This window comes from Salvelinus namaycush, chromosome 5 (genome assembly GCF_016432855.1).
Source record: "Salvelinus namaycush isolate Seneca chromosome 5, SaNama_1.0, whole genome shotgun sequence".
NCBI classification, from domain to species: Eukaryota; Metazoa; Chordata; class Actinopteri; order Salmoniformes; family Salmonidae; genus Salvelinus; species Salvelinus namaycush.
This window is the reverse complement of record NC_052311.1, coordinates 732,362-747,787: the sequence shown is the minus strand read 5'-3', so window position 1 is coordinate 747,787 and position 15,426 is coordinate 732,362. Positions and strand designations below refer to the sequence as shown.

The window sequence follows — 15,426 nt, the reverse complement described above, 5'->3', positions numbered from 1 at the left end:
CCTAAACATTGCCCCAGACCATGATGGACCCTCCACCTCCAAATCGATCCCACTCCAGAGTACAGGCCTCGGTGTAACGCTCATTCCTTCGACGATAAACGCAAATCCGACCATCACCCCTGGTGAGACAAAACCACGACTCGTCAGTGAAGAGCACTTTTTGCCAGTCCTGTCTGGTCCAGCGACGGTGGGTTTGTGCCCATAGGCGACGTTGTTGCCGGTGATGTCTGGTGAGGACCTGCCTTACAACAGGCCTACAAGCCCTCAGTCCAGCCTCTCTCAGCCTATTGCAGACAGGCTGAGCACTGATGGAGGGATTGTGCGTTCCTGGTGTAACTCGGGCAGTTGTTGTTGCCATCCTGTACCTGTCCCGCAGGTGTGAAGTTCGGATGTACCGATCCTGTGCAGGTGTTGTTACACGTGGTCTGCCACTGCGAGGACGATCAGCTGTCCGTCCTGTCTCCCGGTAGTGCTGTCTTAGGCGTCTCACAGTACGGACATTGCAATTTATTGCCCTGGCCACATCTGCAGTCCTCATGCCTCCTTGCAGCATGCCTAATGCAGATGAGCAGGGACTCTGGGCATCTTTCTTTTGGTGTTTTTCAGAGTCAGTAGAAAGGCCTCTTTAGTGTCCTAAGTTTTCATAACTGTGACCTTAATTGCCTACCGTCTGTAAGCTGTTAGTGTCTTAGCGACCGTTCCACAGGTGCATGTTCATTAATTGTTTATGGTTCATTGAACAAGCATGGGAAACAGTGTTTAAACTCTTTACAATGAAGATCTGTGAAGTCATTTGTAATTTTACGAATAATCTTTAAAAGACGGTCCTGAAAAAGGGACGTTTCTTTTTTTGCTGAGTTTATATATCACCGAATAGGTGAGGGCGCAAGAACAGCCTGCAGCACCCGGCCTCACCCTACTAGAACAGTCTGCAGCACCCGGCCTCACCCTACTAGAACAGTCTGCAGCACCCGGCCTCACCCTACTAGAACAGTCTGCAGCACCCGGCCTCACCCTACTAGAACAGTCTGCAGCACCCGGCCTCACCCTACTAGAACAGTCTGCAGCACCCGGCCTCACCCTACTAGAACAGTCTGCAGCACCCGGCCTCACCCTACTAGAACAGTCTGCAGCACCCGGCCTCACCCTACTAGAACAGTCTGCAGCACCCGGCCTCACCCTACTAGAACAGTCTGCAGCACCCGGCCTCACCCTACTAGAACAGTCTGCAGCACCCGGCCTCACCCTACTAGAACAGTCTGCAGCACCCGGCCTCACCCTACTAGAACAGTCTGCAGCACCCGGCCTCACCCTACTAGACCAGTCTGCAGCACCCGGCCTCACCCTACTAGACCAGTCTGCAGCACCCGGCCTCACCCTACTAGACCAGTCTGCAGCACCCGGCCTCACCCTACTAGACCAGTCTGCAGCACCCGGCCTCACCCTACTAGACCAGTCTGCAGCACCCGGCCTCACCCTACTAGACCAGTCTGCAGCACCCGGCCTCACCCTACTAGAACAGTCTGCAGCACCCGGCCTCCCCCTACTAGACCAGTCTGCAGCACCCGGCCTCCCCCTACTAGAACAGTCTGCAGCACCCGGCCTCCCCCTACTAGAACAGTCTGCAGCACCCGGCCTCCCCCTACTAGAACAGTCTGCAGCACCCGGCCTCACCCTACTAGAACAGTCTGCAGCACCCGGCCTCACCCTACTAGAACAGTCTGCAGCACCCGGCCTCACCCTACTAGACCAGTCTGCAGCACCCGGCCTCACCCTACTAGACCAGTCTGCAGCACCCGGCCTCACCCTACTAGACCAGTCTGCAGCACCAGGCCTCACCCTACTAGACCAGTCTGCAGCACCCGGCCTCACCCTACTAGACCAGTCTGCAGCACCCGGCCTCACCCTACTAGACCAGTCTGCAGCACCCAGCCTCACCCTACTAGAATCTAAAGTTAAATGTCTACTGTTTGCTGATGATCTGGTGCTTCTGTCCCCAACCAAGGAGGGCCTACAGCAGCACCTAGATCTTCTGCACAGATTCTGTCAGACCTGGGCCCTGACAGACCTGGGCCCTGTCAGACCTGGGCCCTGTCAGACCTGGGCCCTGTCAGACCTGGGCCCTGTCAGACCTGGGCCCTGACAGTAAATCTCAATAAGACAAAAACAATGGTGTTCCAGAAAAGGTCTAGTTGCCAGGACAACAAATACAAATTCCATCTAGACACTGTTGCCCTGGAGCACACAAAAAACTATACGTACCTCGGCCTAAACATCAGCGCCACAGGTAACTTCCACAAAGCTGTGAAAGAGCTGAGAGAAGACACGAAGGGCCTTCTATGCCATCACAAGGAACATAACATTTAACATACAATCTGGCAAAAAATACTTGAATCAGTTGTAGAACCCATTGTCCTTCATGGTTGTGAGGTCTGGGGTCCGCTCACCAACCAAGAATTCACAAAATGGGACAAACACCAAATTGAGACTCTGCATGCAGAATAAAAAATAAAATCTCTGTGTACAAGGTAAAACACCAAATAATGCATGCAGAGCAGAATTAATCCCATCCCAGTTAATTAACAAAATCCTGAATAGAGCTGTTCAATTCTACAACCCCTAAAATAAAGCGATTACCAAACCTTCCATAACAAATCCATCACCTACTGTCACGGTCGTCTTGAGGTGAATGAATGGACCAAGGCGCAGCGTGATATGAATACATCTTCTTTTATTTTACGACGAAGATGAACACGAAACGAAACACTTATACAAACTATACAAAACAAACAACCGTGAAGCTACAAACGAAAGTGCACACACAAGCTACTTACGTTCAACATAGACAATCTCCCACAATCACCTAAAGCCTATGGCTGCCTTAAATATGGCTCCCAATCAGAGACAATTAATGACATCTGTCTCTGATTGAGAACCAAACCAGGCAACCATAGACTTTCCTAGAACTCTCTCCTGAACACAACCCCATACACTATACAACACCCCCTAAACAATACACACACCCTAAACTAGACAAAACACACAAACTTCCCATGTCACACCCTGACCTAACTAAAATAATAAAGAAAACAAAGAATACTAAGGCCAGGGCGTGACATAACCCCCCCCTCAAGGTGCGAACTCCGGACGCACCAGCATAAAGTCTAGGGGAGGGTCTGGGTGGGCGTCTGTCCACGGTGGCAGCTCTTTCGCTGGTCGTGGTCCCCACCCCACCATAGTCACTACCCGCTTTCGTATCCTCCTCCAAATGGCCACCCTCCAAATTAACCCCACTGGATTAAGGGGCAGCACCGGACTAAGTGGCAGCACCGGACTAAGGGGCAGCACCGGACTAAGGGGCAGCACCGGACTAAGGGGCAGCACCAGGATAAGGGGCAGCACCAGGATAAGGGGCAGCACCAGGATAAGGGGCAGCTCCGGACTGAGGGACGGCAGCTCCGGACTGAGGGACAACACCGGACTGGCTGGCTGACCCTGGCTGGCTGGCGGATCCTGGCTTGCTGGCTCTGGCGGATCCTGGCTGGCTGGCTCTGGCGGATCCTGGCTGGCTGGCTCTGGCGGATCCAGGCTGGCTGGCTCTGGCGGATCCTGGCTCGCTGACGGCTCTGGCTGGTCATGGCTCGCTGACGGCTCTGGCTGGTCATGGCTCGCTGACGGCTCTGGCTGGTCATGGCTCGCTGACGGCTCTGGCTGGTCATGGCTCGCTGACGGCTCTGGCTGGTCATGGCTCGCTGACGGCTCTGGCTGGTCATGGCTCGCTGACGGCTCTGGCTGGTCATGGCTCGCTGACGGCTCTGGCTGATCCGGTCTGGCGGAAGGCTCTGGCTGATCCGGTCTGGCGGAAGGCTCTGGCTGATCCGGTCTGGCGGAAGGCTCTGGCTGATCCTGTCTGGCGGAAGGCTCTAGCGGCTCCTGTCTGGCGGAAGGCTCTAGCGGCTCCTGTCTGGCGGACGGCTCTGTAGACTCATGGCAGACGGGCGGCTTTGCAGGCTCATGGCAGACGGGCGGCTTTGAAGGCTCAATACAGACGGGCAGCTCATGCGGCACTTGGCAGACGGACAGTTCAGGCGCCGTTGGGCAGACGGGCAGTTCAGGCCGGCTGAGACGCACTGTAGGCCTGGTGCGTGGTGCCGGAACTGGAGGTACCGGGCTAAGGACATGCACCTTCAGGCTAGTGCGGGGAACAACAACAGGGCACACTGGACTCTCAAGGCGTACTATAGGCCTGGTGCGTGGTACCGGCACTGGTGGTACCGGGCTGAGGGCACGCACATCAGGGCGAGTACGGGGAGAAGGAACAGTGCGTACAGGGCTCTGGAGACGCACAGGAGGCTTAGTGCGTGGTGCCGGAACTGGTGGTACTGGACTGGAGACACGCACCATAGGGAGAGTGCGTGGAGGAGGAACAGGGCTCTGGAGACGCACTGGAAGCCTGGTGCGTGGTGTAGGCACTGGTGGTACTGGCCTGGAGCGGGGAGGTGGCGCCGGAAATACCGGACCGTGCAGGCGTACTGGCTCCCTTGAGCATTGAGCCTGCCCAACCTTACCTGGTTGAATGCTCCCCGTCGCCCGACCAGTGCGGGGAGGTGGAATAACCCGCACCGGGCTATGTAGGCGAACCGGGGACACCATGCGTAAGGCTGGTGCCATGTAAACCGGCCCGAGGAGACGCACTGGTGGCCAGATATGTAGGGCCGGCTTCATGACATCCGGCTCAATACTCAATCTAGCCCTGCCAGTGCGGGGAGGTGGAATAACCCGCACCGGGCTATGCACACGTACAGGAGACACCGTGCGCTCTACTGCGTAACACGGTGTCTGCCCGTACTCCCGCTCTCCACGGTTAGCCTGGGAAGTGGGCGCAGGTCTCCTACCTGCCCTCGGCCCACTACCTCTTAGCCCCCCCCAAGAAATTTTTGGGGTTTACTCACAGGCTTCCTTGCTAGTCGCGTACCCTCATAACTTCGGTTCCTCTCTCCGGTTGCCTCTGCTCTCCTAATCGCCTCCAGCTGTTCCCATGGAAGGCGATCTCTTCCAGCTCGGATCTCCTCCCATGTGTAGCAACCCTTGCCGTCCAATACATCCTCCCATGTCCACGAGTCCTGGTTACTTTGCCGCTGTTGTTGGTTCCGCTCACGCTGCTTGATCCATGTGTGGTGGGAGATTCTGTCACGGTCGTCTTGAGGTGAATGAATGGACCAAGGCGCAGCGTGATATGAATACATCTTCTTTTATTTTACGACGAAGATGAACACGAAACGAAACACTTATACAAACTATACAAAACAAACAACCGTGAAGCTACAAACGAAAGTGCACACACAAGCTACTTACGTTCAACATAGACAATCTCCCACAATCACCTAAAGCCTATGGCTGCCTTAAATATGGCTCCCAATCAGAGACAATTAATGACATCTGTCTCTGATTGAGAACCAAACCAGGCAACCATAGACTTTCCTAGAACTCTCTCCTGAACACAACCCCATACACTATACAACACCCCCTAAACAATACACACACCCTAAACTAGACAAAACACACAAACTTCCCATGTCACACCCTGACCTAACTAAAATAATAAAGAAAACAAAGAATACTAAGGCCAGGGCGTGACACCTACAGAGAGATGAACCTGGAGAAGAGTCCCCTAAGCAAGCTGGTCACAAACACAAACAGACCCCACAGAGCCCCTGGACAGCAACACAATTAGACCCAACCAAATCATGAGAAAACAAAAAGATTATTACTTGACACATTGGAAAGAATTAACAAAGAAACGGAGCGAACTAGAATGCTATTTGGCCCTAAACAGAGAGTACACAGTGGCAGAATACCTGACCACTTTGACTGACCAAAACTTAAGGAAAGCTTTGACTATGTACAGACTCAATGAGCATAGCCTTGCTATTGAGAAAGGCCGCCGTAGGCAGACCTGGCTCTGAAGAGAAGACAGGCTATGTGCACACTGCCCACAAAATGAGGTGGAAACTGAGCTGCACTTCCTAACCTCCTGCCAAATGTATGACCATATTAGAGACACATATTTCCCTCAGATTACACAGAACCTCAAAGAATTCGAAAACAAACCCAATTTTGATCAACTCCCATATCTACTGGGTGAAATACCACAGTGTGACATCACAGCAGCAAGATTTGTGACCTGTTGCCACAAGAAAAGGGCAACCAGTGAAGAACAAACACCATTGTAAATACAACCCAAATTTATGTTTATTTAATTTCCATTTTGTACTTTAACTCTATGCACATAATACGACATTTGAAATGTCTTTATTCTTTTGGAATTTTTGTAAGTGTTTATTTCACTTTTGTTTATTATCTACTTCTCTTGCTTTGGCAATGTTAACATATGTTTCCCATGTCAATAAAACCCCTTAAATACAATTTAAATTGAATTAAGAGAGGGGGGAGAGAGAAAGAGAGAGAGAGAGAGCCAGAACCAAAGACAGAAAGACAGAGACAGAGAGAGAGAAGGGTTCTTCGGCTGTCCCCATATGAGAACCCTTTTTGTTTTCAGGTAGATCCCTTTTGGGTTCCACGTAGAACCCTCTGTGGAAAGGGTTCTACATGGAACCCAAAACGGTTCTATCCGGAACCAAAAATGGTTCTTCAAAGGTTCTAGGTTCTAGGTAGCACCTTGTTTTCTAAGATTAAAGTGGATGATCCCTAGACAATCATAACTCCTGATCATCTAGTGGATGAACCCTAGACAACATAGACAATCATAACTCCTGATCATCTAGTGGATGAACCCTAGACAACATAGACAATCATAACTCCTGATCATCTAGTGGATGAACCCTAGACAACATAGACAATCATAACTCCTGATCATCTAGTGGATGAACCCTAGACAACATAGACAATCATAACTCCTGATCATCTAGTGGATGAACCCTAGACAACATAGACAATCATAACTCCTGATCATCTAGTGGATGAACCCTAGACAACATAGACAATCATAACTCCTGAACATGTACGGTTCTAAAACTCCTCCGGTAACAGGCGTTAAAATTTGCCGTTGGCCCTGATTTAACTACCCCAAGGTTTTCCCCAAGGTGTGTGTGTCTTACGTTGCCCTTCCTGACGTAGTCGGGGTCTTTGTAGATGTCTCTAGCCAGGCCGAAGTCACAGATCTTCACCACGTTGTTCTCTGACAGTAGGATGTTCCTCGCTGCAAGGTCCCTGTGGATACACTGCCGAAACACACACACACACACATTAACACACGCACACACAACCTTATCAACAATGCAGACAAACACACACACTTTTTAAAATGTGTGATTGTGTGTGTGTGCGTGAGTGCGTTATAGTGTGTGTGTGTGTGTGGGCATGTACGTGCGTGCGAGATCAATCTCGACCTTGACTGCTGATATGATGTGGTTCCCCAAGTCTCTGTGGATAGTCTGAACAGGCAGAAAGACATCCAAGTTTCTGACGATAGTCTGAACAGGCAGAGAGACATCCAAGTCTCTGTGGATAGTCTGAACAGGCAGAGAGACATCCAAGTCTCTGTGGATAGTCTGAACAGGCAGAGAGACATCCAAGTCTCTGTGGATAGTCTGAACAGGCAGAGAGACATCCAAGTCTCTGTGGATAGTCTGAACAGGCAGAGAGACATCCAAGTCTCTGTGGATAGTGTGAACAGGCAGAAAGACATCCAAGTCTCTGTGGATAGTCTGAACAGGCAGAGAGACATCCAAGTCTCTGTGGATAGTCTGAACAGGCAGAGAGACCTCCAAGTCTCTGTGGATAGCTGTGTGTTTATTTACCTGGTAAGTTGACTGAGAACATAATTCTCTTTTACAGCAACGACCTGGGGAAGAGTTACAGTGACTTCTGTGTGTGTGTGTTTCTGCGTGTGTGTGTGTTTCTGCATGTGTGTGTGTTTCTGCGTGTTTGTGTATTCCTTGGTGTGTGTGTTTGTGTTTGTTTCTGTGTGTTTGTGTGTGTGTGTGTGTGTGTGTGTGTGTTTGTTTCTGTGTGTGTGTGTTTCTGTGTGTGCATGTCAGGAGAATGTTCCGGGCCAAGTCTCTGTTGAGCTCCCACAGAGGAGATGACAACATCAAAGCTCTCGGGTCACAGAGGTCACAGAGGGGTCGAGAGGTCAAAGGCATCATTGAGGATGAGACAGAGACAGGGTGAGGATGTTCCATGAGACATGTTCCAAATGGCACCCTACTCCCTATATAGGGCCCATTAAAGTGCACTACTTTAGACCAGGTGAGAGAGAGCAGTAGACTGGACAGCACCTACAGTCCTTAGTGAGAGAGAGCAGTAGACTGGGCAGCACCTACAGTCCTTAGTGAGAGAGAGCAGTAGACTGGCCAACACCTACAGTCCTTAGTGAGAGAGCAGTAGACTGGGCAGCACCTACAGTCCTTAGTGAGAGAGAGCAGTAGACTGGGCAGCACCTACAGTCCTTAGTGAGAGAGCAGTAGACTGGGCAGCACCTACAGTCCTTAGTGAGAGAGAGCAGTAGACTGGGCAGCACCTACAGTCCTTAGTGAGAGAGCAGTAGACTGGGCAGCACCTACAGTCCTTAGTGAGAGAGAGCAGTAGACTGGGCAGCACCTACAGTCCTTAGTGAGAGAGAGCAGTAGACTGGGCAGCACCTACAGTCCTTAGTGAGAGAGAGTAGTAGACTGGGCAGCACCTACAGTCCTTAATGAGAGAGCAGTAGACTGGGCAGCACCTACAGTCCTTAGTGAGAGAGAGCAGTAGACTGGGCAGCACCTACAGTCCTTAGTGAGAGAAAGCAGTAGACTGGGCAGCACCTACAGTCCTTAGTGAGAGAGAGCAGTAGACTGGGCAGCACCTACAGTCCTTAGTGAGAGAGCAGTAGACTGGGCAGCACCTACAGTCCTTAGTGAGAGAGAGCAGTAGACTGGGCAGCACCTACAGTCCTTAGTGAGAGAGAGCAGTAGACTGGGCAGCACCTACAGTCCTTAGTGAGAGAGAGCAGTAGACTGGGCAGCACCTACAGTCCTTAGTGAGAGAGAGCAGTAGACTGGGCAGCACCTACAGTCCTTAGTGAGAGAGAGCAGTAGACTGGCCAACACCTACAGTCCTTAGTGAGAGAGAGCAGTAGACTGGGCAGCACCTACAGTCCTTAGTGAGAGAGAGCAGTAGACTGGGCAGCACCTACAGTCCTTAGTGAGAGAAAGCAGTAGACTGGCCAACACCTACAGTCCTTAGTGAGAGAGAGCAGTAGACTGGGCAGCACCTACAGTCCTTAGTGAGAGAGAGCAGTAGACTGGGCAGCACCTACAGTCCTTAGTGAGAGAGAGCAGTAGACTGGGCAGCACCTACAGTCCTTAGTGAGAGAGAGCAGTAGACTGGGCAGCACCTACAGTCCTTAGTGAGAGAGAGCAGTAGACTGGCCAACACCTACAGTCCTTAGTGAGAGAGAGCAGTAGACTGGGCAGCACCTACAGTCCTTAGTGAGAGAAAGCAGTAGACTGGGCAGCACCTACAGTCCTTAGTGAGAGAGAGCAGTAGACTGGGCAGCACCTACAGTCCTTAGTGAGAGAGAGCAGTAGACTGGGCAACACCTACAGTCCTTAGTGAGAGAGCAGTAGACTGGGCAGCACCTACAGTCCTTAGTGAGAGAAAGCAGTAGACTGGCCAACACCTACAGTCCTTAGTGAGAGAGAGCAGTAGACTGGGCAGCACCTACAGTCCTTAGTGAGAGAGCAGTAGACTGGCCAACACCTACAGTCCTTAGTGAGAGAGAGCAGTAGACTGGGCAGCACCTACAGTCCTTAGTGAGAGAGCAGTAGACTGGGCAGCACCTACAGTCCTTAGTGAGAGAGCAGTAGACTGGGCAGCACCTACAGTCCTTAGTGAGAGAGCAGTAGACTGGCCAACACCTACAGTCCTTAGTGAGAGAGAGCAGTAGACTGGGCAGCACCTACAGTCCTTAGTGAGAGAGCAGTAGACTGGGCAGCACCTACAGTCCTTAGTGAGAGAGCAGTAGACTGGGCAGCACCTACAGTCCTTAGTGAGAGAGCAGTAGACTGGGCAGCACTTACAGTCCTTAGTGAGAGAGAGCAGTAGACTGGCCAACACCTACAGTCCTTAGTGAGAGAGCAGTAGACTGGGCAGCACCTACAGTCCTTAGTGAGAGAGCAGTAGACTGGCCAACACCTACAGTCCTTAGTGAGAGAGAGCAGTAGACTGGGCAGCACCTACAGTCCTTAGTGAGAGAAAGCAGTAGACTGGGCAGCACCTACAGTCCTTAGTGAGAGAGAGCAGTAGACTGGGCAGCACCTACAGTCCTTAGTGAGAGAGAGCAGTAGACTGGCCAACACCTACAGTCCTTAGTGAGAGAGAGCAGTAGACTGGCCAACACCTACAGTCCTTAGTGAGAGAGCAGTAGACTGGGCAGCACCTACAGTCCTTAGTGAGAGAGAGCAGTAGACTGGCCAACACCTACAGTCCTTAGTGAGAGAGAGCAGTAGACTGGCCAACACCTACAGTCCTTAGTGAGAGAGAGCAGTAGACTGGCCAACACCTACAGTCCTTAGTGAGAGAGAGCAGTAGACTGGGCAGCACCTACAGTCCTTAGTGAGAGAAAGCAGTAGACTGGCCAACACCTACAGTCCTTAGTGAGAGAGAGCAGTAGACTGGGCAGCACCTACAGTCCTTAGTGAGAGAAAGCAGTAGACTGGCCAACACCTACAGTCCTTAGTGACAGAGCAGTAGACTGGGCAGCACCTACAGTCCTTAGTGAGAGAGCAGTAGACTGGGCAGCACCTACAGTCCTTAGTGAGAGAGAGCAGTAGACTGGCCAACACCTACAGTCCTTAGTGACAGAGCAGTAGACTGGGCAGCACCTACAGTCCTTAGTGAGAGAGAGCAGTAGACTGGCCAACACCTACAGTCCTTAGTGACAGAGCAGTAGACTGGGCAGCACCTACAGTCCTTAGTGAGAGAGAGCAGTAGACTGGGCAGCACCTACAGTCCTTAGTGAGAGAGAGCAGTAGACTGGCCAACACCTACAGTCCTTAGTGAGAGAGAGCAGTAGACTGGGCAACACCTACAGTCCTTAGTGAGAGAGAGCAGTAGACTGGGCAACACCTACAGTCCTTAGTGAGAGAAAGCAGTAGACTGGGCAGCACCTACAGTCCTTAGTGAGAGAGCAGTAGACTGGGCAGCACCTACAGTCCTTAGTGAGAGAGAGTAGTAGACTGGGCAGCACCTACAGTCCTTAGTGAGAGAGAGCAGTAGACTGGGCAGCACCTACAGTCCTTAGTGAGAGAGAGCAGTAGACTGGCCAACACCTACAGTCCTTAGTGAGAGAGAGCAGTAGACTGGGCAACACCTACAGTCCTTAGTGAGAGAGAGCAGTAGACTGGGCAACACCTACAGTCCTTAGTGAGAGAGAGCAGTAGACTGGGCAGCACCTACAGTCCTTAGTGAGAGAGAGCAGTAGACTGGCCAACACCTACAGTCCTTATTAAAAATAAACAAGTTTCAGTATCTCTCCGCAACATGTTTTTAGGCTTAATCTGTGTCTGGGAAACAAGCCCAGGATGTGTTATTATTGCATTACACCTCCTCCCTCCTCCTCCCCCTTCTCCCCCTCCCCATCATCCTCCTCACCCTCCCCCCTCCTCCTCCCCATCCTCCTCCTTGTCCTCCCCATCCTCCTCCTCCTCCCCCCCATCCTCCTCCTTCTCCTCCCCATCCTCCTCCTCCTCCTCCTCCCCATCCTCCTCCTTCTCCTCCTCCCCCTCCTCCTCCTCCTCCCCATCCTCCTCCCCCTCCCCATCCTCCTCCTCCTCCCCATCCTCCTCCTCCTCCTCCTCCTCCTCCCCATCCTCCTCCTCCTCATCCTCCTCCCCATCCTCCTCCCCATCCTCCTCCTCCTCATCCTCCTCCACATCCTCCTTGTCCTCCATATCCTCCTCCCCATCCTCCTCCCCCTCCCCATCCTCCTCCTCCCCATCCTCCTCCTCCTCCCACGCCCGCCAGACTGGTCTCTAGAATCTCTGTGGTTTCTAGGGAGATCAATATGGTGTAGTGCACTACTTTAGTCCAGAGCCTTATACCACACCATGTGTGGCTCTGGGAAACTGGCCCGGTACAGTATGTATTATTATACAGCTTGTTCTCTATAATCTGTGTGTGGTTTCTGGCACGATGGGTTTTTAGGGAGAAATCTTCTAGGGCGATGGGTTTTTAGGGAGAAATCTTCTGGGGCGATGTTTTTTTTAGGGAGAAATCTTCTGGGGCGATGGGTTTTTAGGGAGAAATCTTCTAGGGCGATGTGTTTTTTAGGGAGAAATCTTCTAGGGCGATGGGTTTTTTAGGGAGAAATCTTCTAGGGCGATGTGTTTTTTAGGGAGAAATCTTCTAGGGCGATGGGTTTTTAGGGAGAAATCTTCTAGGGCGATGGGTTTTTTAGGGAGAAATCTTCTAGGGCGATGGTTTTTTAGGGAGAAATCTTCTGGGGCGATGGGTTTTTAGGGAGAAATCTTCTGGGGTGATGGTTTTTTAGGGAGAAATCTTCTAGGGCGATGGGTTTTTTAGGGAGAAGTCTTCTGGGGCGATGGGTGTGTGGTTGCTGGGGAGATACCTTTCGTGAGGCCAGGAACTCCATTCCTCTGGCCACCTGGAAACTATAGCAGATCAGATCTTCTATAGTGAGAGGAGTCTTCCATAGGTCCTCCACTGGAGGGAGTGAGGGAGGGGGAGAGGGAGGGAGGGAGGGAGAGAGAGAGAGAGAGAGAGAGGAAGGGAGGGAGGGAGGGAGGGAGATGATTTAACTCAGCTATAATTTGTCTTAATTCTATTTTCTTCAGGCTCAGATGGAGCTCTTCAGTCAAAAGGTCAAGACTGAACATTCAGCACCAAATCCCATTGACACTAAGGCATTATTTATGTCAGCCTGAAGTTAGGATTCGGCCAATACAACAATTCACACTACTCACTTTTCTCCACAGCAGGAGAGTGGCTCTTCTGATTGGACTTGCTGGATGACTGATTCTGGGGGCTGCCAATAGAGGAGGAGGACGGGGAAGGTGGGAGGCGGGCTCTCTGCTCCACTTGTCCCGCGTCTATCATGCGTCTCACCTGGCTCTGAGTCTTCGGGGAACGGTCCTGTGGAACACACAGGTACATCATGTAGGTTATCATCTACACATTGGCCAGGATTTAATCCAATCGCACTTCATCATGAAACTTTGTGCCATTTAAAAGGTAATTTCTGATCGAGTCGACATCATCACATTCACCATGAATGTGATCTCCGTGAACGTGGGACATTGCCTTTAAAACATGCATTGCGGACAAAGCGCGATTGGATTGAATCCTGGACTTAGTATATTTCAACAGCCGCTGTGTCATAGGATGAGAGCCTATGCTTTGAGCCACAACAGACCGCTCACACACCCTGCCATAGTAAACATTCACCATCACATTCCTTTCACCTCTCAGATTGTTTTTTTAATTCAACCCAACCATGTGTAAATGTTGTATGTAATTGTCTCCTAGTGTCACCCTGATAAAACAGTTATGTTATGTCAATCATATATTAAAGGCATGATACCCAACAACGGCCCAAATAACCAGAATACCAAAATGTTCGCTGAACACAGTAGATTACACTCCATGAGTCACTAACTAACTAGGTAGGAAGAAAAGGTTAGGGGTTAGGGGTTAGAGATTAAAGGTTAGGGTTAGGTCTTACCCTGTAAGGTAGGAAGAACTCTCTCTTGGCTCTCAGGTCGTTGGACAGGTTAGGGGTTAGAGATTAGGGGTTAGAGGTTAGAGATTAAAGGTTAGGGTTAGGTCTTATCCTGTAAGGTAGGAAGAACTCTCTCTTGGCTCAGGTAGTTTTAGGGGTTAGAGGCTAGAGGTTAAAGGTTAGGGTCAGGTCTTACCCTGTAAGGTAGGAAGAACTCTCTCTTGGCTCTCAGGTAGTTTTAGGGGTTACGGGTTAGGGGTTAAGGGTTAAGGTTTAGGGGTTAAGGGTTACAGGTTAGCATTAGGTCTTACCCTGTAAGGTAGGAAGAACTCTCTCTTGGCTCTCAGGTAGTTGGACAGGTTCCCATACTTGCAGTACTCCACCACCACCATGAGGGGGGCGTTGGGTTTGGTGCATGCCCCCAGGAGGTTGACCACGTTAAGATGGTTCCCAATGTGGATCAGAATCTTCAGCTCTGACATCAGAGCCTTGTGGTCGCTGGCACACGCTCCCTCTGGACACAGAAGACAGGAAGAGACGAGGTTCAGGACACACACATGTAGTTTCTAGCTTTGTTTGGGGACCTTTACACAGTGGTCGCTGGCACACGCTCCCTCTGGACACAGAAGACAGGGAAGACTAGGTGAGGACACACACATGTAGTTATCTAGCTTGTTTGGGACCTTTACACAGTGGTCACTGGCACACGCTCCCTCTGGACACAGAAGACAGGGAGAGACTAGGTGAGGACACACACATGTAGTTATCTAGCTTTGTTTGGGGACCTTTACACAGTGGTCACTGGCACACGCTCCCTCTGGACACAGAAGACAGGGAGAGACTAGGTGAGGACACACACATGTAGTTATCTAGCTTTGTTTGGGGACCTTTACACAGTGGTCACTGGCACACGCTCCCTCTGGACACAGAAGACAGGGAGAGACTAGGTTCAGGACACACACAGTTGTTCCTGTCTGTGAGGACATCAACACACAAACACACCTTTCAGCATCTTCACCGCCACAGTGTCCAGGCTGTTGTTCTGCCTGATGCCAAAGATGGAGGCCTCGATGACCTTCCCAAATGCTCCATGACCCAACACCTTCCCTGAGAGAGAAAAAAGAGAAAGAGAGAGAAAGAGAGAAAGAGAAAGAGAGAGACAGAGACAGAGAGAGAGACAGAGACAGAGAGAGAGACAGAGAGAGAGACAGAGACAGAGAGAGAGACAGAGACAGAGAGAGAGACAGAGACAGAGAGAGAGACAGAGAGAGAGACAGAGAGAGAGACAGAGAGAGAGACAGAGAGACAGATATTCTAATTGTGAAGACGGTTTGATTTAGCCACTTATCCTAAAGTCCCTCCGGACAGCAACATCTGCTAATTTAAATGAAGAAAATGTAAATGTATACATTAAAAAGTTAGAATGTAATAGGATTGTAATTCCAATGACCACAGGGACAAACAACGGGGTTATCATCCATCACTCTGGAGGGGACCAGATGCTAACCCTGGGGACTGTGTGTGCATCATCATCATCATCAGTCTGGGCTCCAGACCCATTCAACAGGAACAGAGGAAACCAGAATGGGATATTCATTAGTTTGGTTGATTCTTTCTGCCGACTCCTTCATTCATTCATTCTTCAGTTTGTTTATTCTTTCACTCGCCCATATGCTCCATCCCTC

At 50.8% G+C, this 15,426-nt stretch overlaps 1 protein-coding gene across 1 annotated transcript in view; it reads right to left on the bottom strand.

Annotated features, from left to right (window-relative positions):
* The window catches only part of LOC120048754 (vascular endothelial growth factor receptor 3-like), a 50,763-nt gene that overhangs the window by 19,235 nt on the left and 16,102 nt on the right, over positions 1-15,426 (bottom strand). The window contains exons 3-7 of the mRNA XM_038994947.1: positions 14,744-14,848; positions 14,053-14,255; positions 12,987-13,155; positions 12,632-12,726; positions 7,119-7,241 (exon numbers count right to left, since the gene is read on the bottom strand). Of these exons, the coding sequence (XP_038850875.1) occupies positions 7,119-7,241; positions 12,632-12,726; positions 12,987-13,155; positions 14,053-14,255; positions 14,744-14,848 (695 nt within the window). The remainder of the gene's footprint in view (positions 1-7,118; positions 7,242-12,631; positions 12,727-12,986; positions 13,156-14,052; positions 14,256-14,743; positions 14,849-15,426) is intronic.